The 7500-nt window shown below is 45.5% G+C and overlaps 1 protein-coding gene across 4 annotated transcripts in view; it reads left to right on the top strand.

The window, feature by feature from the left end:
- Window positions 1–7500, top strand: part of Meaf6 (MYST/Esa1 associated factor 6) — a 22489-nt gene that overhangs the window by 13887 nt on the left and 1102 nt on the right. For 2 of the 4 annotated variants that reach the window (XM_005353259.3, XM_005353263.3), the window contains exons 5-7: window positions 2369–2561; window positions 6622–6651; window positions 7422–7455. In XM_005353259.3, coding sequence (XP_005353316.1) covers window positions 2369–2561; window positions 6622–6651; window positions 7422–7455 — 257 coding nt within the window. Of the gene's footprint in view, window positions 1–2368; window positions 2562–6621; window positions 6652–6755; window positions 6814–7421; window positions 7456–7500 lie in introns of all 4 variants that reach the window. The other 2 variants (XR_001229041.2, XR_258404.3) reach the window with 2 other exon arrangements.

Raw genomic sequence — 7500 nt, 5'->3', positions numbered from 1 at the left:
TTTCAGAACCTAGGTTAGGTTTGTTTATTTATTTAATTTTTGGGGGGGTGTTTCTCTGCATAGCTTGTCCTTGAACTTGCTCCTTGACCTCAGACTCACAGGAGACCCACCTGCCTCTGCCTCCTGAGGGCTGGGACTAAAGGCACATGCTGCCATACCTCATTTTATCTTTTTTATTTGTGTTTTATATGTATAGGTATTTTGTCTACAAGTGTGTGCACCACACGCACACAGTCCTAGAGGTCAGGTCTCCTGGTTGTGAGCTGCCATGTTCGTGCTGGAAACCAAACCCAGGTCCTCCACAAGAGCAGCCAGTGTTGTTCTTTTTTTTTCTTAAAGATTTATTTACTTATTATGTATACAGTGTCTACATGCCAGAGAGGGCACCAGATCTCATTACAGATGGCTGTGAGCCATCTGTGGGTGCTGGGAATTGAACTCAGGACCTCTGGAAGAACAGCCAGTGTTCTTAACCTTTGAGCCATCTCTCTAGCCCAGCAGCTAGTGTTCTTAAGTGCTGAGCCGTCCCTCCAGCCCGGTTCATCTTTCTGAAGTGAGGTCTCGTTGTGTTGCTCAGGCTGGTCTTGCACCAACAGAACTTCTCTCTGCACTGAACTGTCTCATTAGCCTTGCTTGTCGGGGATCAGCAGACCTTAACATTAGACTTCATGCTAGACTGTTCTCTTGATCTGTTTATCTGTCCACTGTGAGCAGCGCAATGCTGGTTGTTGCAGCTTTGTGAAGGTAAGTTTTGAAGCCCTTCTAGTCCTTTCTGTTGGTTTATTTGTTTTGACAGAGGGTCCTCCTGTAGTCCAGGCTAGCCCTGAATTCATGATCTTCCTTCCTCAGCCTCCTCAGTGTGTGATGGCGGGTGTGTGCCAACACTCTGCTCTTTTGGTAAACTTTATGTGAAGTCAGATGCTTTGCCAGTCCTGTGCTGCTCAGTGGCTCTGGAGCTCCCTCTCCTGGTGCTTTCCTGTATCGTGTTCAAATTCGTCCCTCATTTCTGAGATATGTTTGTTTCTTTGCTTTTTTGCGGGGGAGCGAGGAGAAGGGTGTGTTGGGGGTCTGTGTATATGTGTTCCATGCATGTGAACAACTTGGGGAGTTGATTCTCTTTCTTCCAAGCCTTTAGGGATCGCTCACAGGCTGTCAGGTTTGTGCAGGGAAACACTTTCACCTGCTAAGCCATCTTGGTGGGGTCTTCTGCTCTAAAAAATTTTTTTAAAATGTGTTTTTGAAGTAAGCTCTTTTAAGTAGTTCAGGCTGGCCTTGAACTCCTGATCTTCCTTCTTCAAGCTTCTCAGCTCTGGGATTACAGGTATATGCTATTATGCCACACCTTTCTGTTTTACTTTGTTTTAATTCCTCTCTCTCTCTCTCTCTCTCTCTCTCTCTCTCTCTCTCTCTCTCTCTCTCTGTGTGTGTGTGTGTGTACCCTCACTCAATGGAGGTTGGAGGACGACCTCAGATGTTAGCACTTACCCTCCATATCATATGAGACTGGGTCTCTTCTTGTTCTACATACATATTCCAAGCATGTTGACTCGGGGGCTTCCAGGAATTCTCCTGGCTTAGTCCCTCATCTCCCTGTAGGAGCTGGAGTTACAGGCGCACACTTCTGTGTCCAGCTTTCTGTGTCCAGATTTACGTAGGTTCTAGGAATACAAACTTAGATTCTTGCTCATAACCCTGCCTGCACACACATACATAGAATTTAAAAATGGACTAAGTAACTAACTGCTTTTGAGAAAAGTTCAGAGTTATCCTCTGACCTAGGAGGTTCAAGGCCTGAGTGACATATCCCTTCCTCCCCCCCAAAAAAAGATCCAAAGCTTCAGTAATTCAGGGATTTAACTGGACTCTCTTCCCCAGTGCGTACCTTTTCTTTTCTTTTTTTAAATTTATTTTTAATCACATGTATGTGTCTGTATGGGGTACGTGCATTTGAGTGCAGGCACCCAAGGAGAGGTGTTAGCTATCTTAGCGCCTCATGGTGTAGGCTCTGGGGCTCTGAAGAGCAAGCAGTACCTACTCTTAACCTTGGGGTCATTTCTCTCGTTCTCCTCGCCCCCACCACCCTGCTGGTTTGCCAGGGTCACTGTCTCCCAACCTCTAGGTGCTAGTGTCGCTCTCTTCAGCGCCGTCCATGCAGTCTGTCATACAAGCTCAGTGCTGCGGTCAGGTTAAGCCCTGCACTCTTGTTACACTGTTGCAGATCACTGCTTTCCAGGATTCCTAGCTTTGGATGGACTTTCCCTGTCTCTTTTCTGTAGTGTGGCCTGTGGGCTCACAAGCAAACATCTGCTGATGACAGGAATTTGGGGAATTCTGATCAGGCGTTTGGGCCCTGTTTTCTCTTCTCTAGGGGAACCAGGAAGTGGGACAGAAAGTGATACTTCTCCAGACTTCCACAATCAGGAGAACGAGCCTGCCCAGGAGGACCCTGAGGACCTGGACGGTTCCGTCCAGGGAGTGAAGCCCCAGAAGGCTGCCTCTTCTACTTCCTCAGGGAGTCACCACAGCAGCCACAAGAAACGGAAGAATAAAAACCGGCACAGGTTAGTGACAAGGTCCCCCCAGTCCCAGAGTTCTTGTGACTGCTGGGAGGGACTTGGTTAGAATGAAAATCTCTGGGGCAGTGCCAGAGCCCCGATGCTTCCTTCGGGTGGCAGAAAATCAAGATTCGGGTGCAGGTCAAATGGGCCGGTGTTCTCTGAGGGAGGAGTGGGTGGCAATAGAGAGGCCCTGAAGGATCAATGGGAGTCGCTGGGATGGAATGGGACTCTTTTAAGCCACCTGACATCGTGAGCTTTGGGTCCTTGCTAAGAGGAAAATGGAAATAGAAACAAGCCCTTGCAGAGTAACTCTGGTTATTGGGAACCAGGTCTTTGACTCCTGGGCCCTGTCTGCTCCTGTGAGAGCTCAGTTGACATGCCTTTCTCTGACTTTTTAAATATGGGTTTGGTTTTGATTGTTATGACTTTTCTATTTTGTAGTTCTCTGAGTATGCTGCCTTCAGATACGGGGAAACACTTAGAGCCCCTAAATGCGGGCGTTCCTTCGTAGGAACCATCTGCGCACTGCTGCTTTTGCAGTGGGAAATGAGATGGGAATGACAGCAGTGGACAGAGAGGTCAGGTGTTGCAGGGATCTTAGTGGGTCACTCTGCCTGGGTTTGTATGTTAATGCTGGGCCTTAACTCAGAGGGGATTGAGTCTGTAGAGGAGGGGGGTGGCTCTCCCTCCTTTTGGTCTTGGAAGCCTGAACACTGTGGGGGTGAAGGGAGTGTACAGGGCTGCGTGGGGGTGCCCATCCTCTGGTTGGCTAATGAGTTACGTTGCTTTAGAAACCTGTGGGTGTCCCTTCCTGCACCTAAGGTGTGACACTGTGAACTCACAGGCCTGGCACTGTCTGATTTAGGGTGAAATTTAACTGGTTTAAACCTCTTTTCATCAACAGATTTTTTTAATCCTTTTAAGTTTTTCTTGTTCTTTTTTAAATTGCAGAAATAGAGTTTCCTCCCACTAAATAGGGCTGACGGACCGGTGCTTTACATCTTTCTGCAAACAAAAAATCCACTGTGCTAATCTCAAACTATAGTAAGAAACCGCAAAGAATTGCCCCCTACCGTCTTGGTAAGGCTGTAGGTTATTGGAGCATTGCGGTAGACTTGGGGCTACCTTATCACAGATAGCAGAGACTCATACTCTTTTTTTTTTTAAACTATTTATTTACTTTTAAGTTTTATTTATTTTTTCATTATGTATACAGTGTTCTGCCTACATATCTGCCTGCAGGCCAGAAGAGGGCACCAGATCTCATTACAGATGGTTGTGAGCCACCTTGTGGTTGCTGGGAATTGAACTCAGAACCTCTGGAAGAATAGCTATTGCTCTTAACCTCTGAACCATCTCTCTAGCCCAAGATCCATACTCTTAAAAAGAGTTTTTGTGGGCTGGGGAGATGGCTTAGTTTGTAAAGTGCTTGCTCTGCAGGTGTAAGGGCTTGAGTTCTAATCCCAGCACCCACGTCAGAGCACTCAGTGAGGTGTATATGTGTCTGTAACTCCAGCGCTGGTGACATTGTGATCCCGGGGGCTTGCTGGCCAGCCAGTCTAATAGAAGTGATGGGACCCTTTCTCAAAAGCTATGTAGAAAGACACCAGCATCGACCTCTGGCCCACATATGCATATATGTGTTTATACATGTATATATTATATACACACAAATTGGCATGATAATTCAATACTTTCTTCTGTGTTGTTTTTATTACATTTATTTTGTTGTCATTTTGGATTCTTTTCCTATTTCAAGGTGTCTAGAGCAGGGAGAACATTCTTGAAAGTCCCTGGGGCTCTGCATCACTCACCAGTGTCCTCTCTAGGTCCTCTGCTGTGTGTGACACCCTTGTGCCAGTGATGCGGTTAGCTCTAGACTGGCGAAAGGCGCTGGAGGAGCACCCCGTTTAACTTTACCCTTGCAGGTTTCTAGAGCACCTCCATGGGAGTAACACTTTGTCCCTAGCCCTCCCTTTTCTGGCCCCAGGAATGAATTCCTTCCAGAAGCACACCAGCATTAAGAAAGACCGCTGTTGGGCACTGCTCTCCTACGGGGCTAGTCCTGCTCAGAAGGTAGACTGAGTTCTGTCTCCAGGATCCTGTCTGTCTAGTGGCCTCCCAGGGCCTCATGTGCTCATTTGCCCCCGAAGGCTGGTGGCACCGGGCTGCTTTATTTCTTAGGAATCTGGGTCAGGACTGCCCTAAGTGGCACCTCAGTGGGCTAAGGCAGTTGGGGTGAGTCCTGCTACCTTTGCACACTTAAGGTTCAGGGGTGGAGCTCAGTATCCAGATACACTGGAGAGTTGGCACCCAGAGCAGTGAGTGCTTCCTTCTCCACTGTGCGGTGGCCCGTGTATCAAGTCAGGCCATGGTGAAAGGATGTCTGAGGACTTGCCACATGCTAGACACTGTGGAGGAGCAGTAGGAGGAGATACTTGAGCTTACCCCTCTTCTGGGATATGAAAATTCATCAAGAACCCCTCTCCCCCAAGGCTGGGGATTGAACACAAAACTTGATGCGTGCTAGTCAAATGAAAATCACCAGCTTTCTGAATTCTTATATTTTTGCATCTGAACAGTAGTTAGGTCCCACTGTCTTTAAAGAGAAAACAATACTAGCTGCTCTTAGAGGTTATTACTATTCCATCACACCCAGGATTTGTTTTTGTAAAAATTGTTGCTTATTTGTTTTAAGATGGGGTTTTATTATATAGCCCTGGCTGGCCTCAAACTAATTTCTTCTGTCTTAGCCTCCTGAATGCTGGGATTGAGAGGGATTACCAAGTTTGGTTAAATAGGTACACTTTTATTTGTGTATGTATTTATTTCTACTACTAGGGATTGAACCCAGCATGCATCTACCAGTAAGCCACGCCCCCAGCTGATACTATCTATTTTCATTTGTGAAGGTTGAATCAGTTTAAGAGGAAACCATTTTTTAAAAGTCCTGCTTGTCTGCTGGTGTGTGTGTCCAGGACGGTCCTAAGTGAGATGGTTGTGTAAGTGGTGCTGAAACTATGCTCTTGTACGATGCTCACAGACATGGTCTAGCAGAACAGCCAATTGAGCATTGTCTTCCTGCCTGTCTCCAGTCTGAAAGGTGTCAGAACAGCGAGGAGCTGGAGTCAGAGCCCAGGCTGATGCTCACTCTGGCCTTTCAGCCAGGACAGCGCAGAGTTGCATCCTCTCCTCTGTGTTTATGGATCCCAGTTACCTTTGTTTTGCTGGGGGAGGGTCTTCAGACCTTGGTATTCCTTAGCTGCTACACTGATGTAAACAAGTAGACTTGCCATACTAGGCAAGGTGTCATGTGCCTGCATTTGCAATACTTGGAGACTGAGGCAGGACAGCAAGTTTGAGGCCAGTGTGGGCTATATTGTGACCCCCCCCCAATCTCATTTAAAAAAAAAAAAAGGCCAGTGAAGTGCTGTCAGCAGTTTAGGGGGCAGAGCTTGTGAAAGAGAACGGTCACTAAGGTTCGGGCCTCAGCGTCTGGCTTCCAGGAAAGAACCCTGGGTGGCACTGGGCATGTTCACAACGTGAACTTGAATGGAAAGTTACATGCTTTGCTGTTTTCAAAGTGCGAAGTGTTTTGTTGCCTTTTGTTTCAATGACAATATGTAATGCCTACTTGTAACACCTTTTGCTGTATAACTAAACCTCTTCCCCCCCTCCTTCTCTGGCTGTCCCCTCTTCTCTCCCCCGCTAATCTCTGTCTCCCCCACCCTCTCTCTTCTAATGCCCCAATTCTGTTTTCAGTACCAATATCTTAGCAGTTCTAACCCTGAGTCTGGCAGCTAACACCAGGGCTGTGGCCTCTGAGTGCTCAAATGCAGTCACTTGCCCTCCCATCGCCTGCTTTCTGTGCTGGTCCGCACTGCGGGAAGGGAGTCCCCCTGACCACACAGTCTTTGGTGCTTTGATGTTCAAAACCTTATGGCTTAAGATTCTTAAAACTGACTTTGTTTCCACAAATCTTGCTAGGGTGGCTAATCAACTAATTTGTTCAATTAGTATATTAATTTCTATTGCTTTCTTCCTCTCCAATGCTGCCCCTCAGCCCGTCTGGCATGTTTGATTATGACTTTGAGTAAGTTTGATTTGCATTAGTGTCTGTGCTGTGTTGTTTAGTGTGTAGACCCGGGATGCTGTTCTGAGACCTTTCTAACCCATAGTTTGTCTGTTTGATTGTAGGTATGTATATTAGGTTAGGCTGGGAAGTTTTTTTTAAAAACAGAAAAACGTGATGGAGGTAACATTTTATTTAATAACTTAAGCAAAATTAAGTAAAATTCACTTTTATGCATTTTAATTTCTTTTTAAATAGATAACCTGTACTTTTAATTCATATTTAAATTGATTTTCTGGCTTTGCTTCTTAAGGAGATTAGTAGCTTAAGATTTTGATATTTTGCTTTTAAAAGATTTAAAATTTGAAATTCTTATAATTTCTTTTGTGTTTCATATCCAGAAACACAAACTCCTAGTCTGTTTGCTGTTGGTCACTGCGTGTCTCAGAACCTGTCAGTGACATAGTTACAGAGCTAACACATTGACCTGAGCATGCCCTCTTAATCCAGTTTCTCTAATTTTGCAATAGTTTTTATTTAAAAATTCTGGCTTTTATAACTGCTGTATATTTCCTTTTTTAGTCACCTCAGTTTGCCTTATGGCAAAAATATCTGCTCATTTTTTTAATACTTGCTTACTATCTGAGGACACAGCTAAATTGTGTCATAGTCTAATGAAGAATGTGGACTTTAATTGAGTAGCCTTTGTTATAGCTGTGCCCTATGCAGTAGCTGCTTGTTGCCCTGTTTCTGAAGTTAAAGTGCAAATCTCTTTTATTTTCCTACCACAGGATTGATCTGAAGTTAAACAAAAAGCCCCGAGCTGTAAGTATCAGCCAGAAATCTCAAAGACTGGCAGTGTTTTGTTTT

Source organism: Microtus ochrogaster, chromosome 10, assembly GCF_000317375.1.
Source record: "Microtus ochrogaster isolate Prairie Vole_2 chromosome 10, MicOch1.0, whole genome shotgun sequence".
NCBI lineage: Eukaryota > Metazoa > Chordata > Mammalia > Rodentia > Cricetidae > Microtus > Microtus ochrogaster.
The sequence above is the reverse complement of the archived record's forward strand: the minus strand, read 5'-3'. Positions and strand labels throughout refer to the sequence as shown.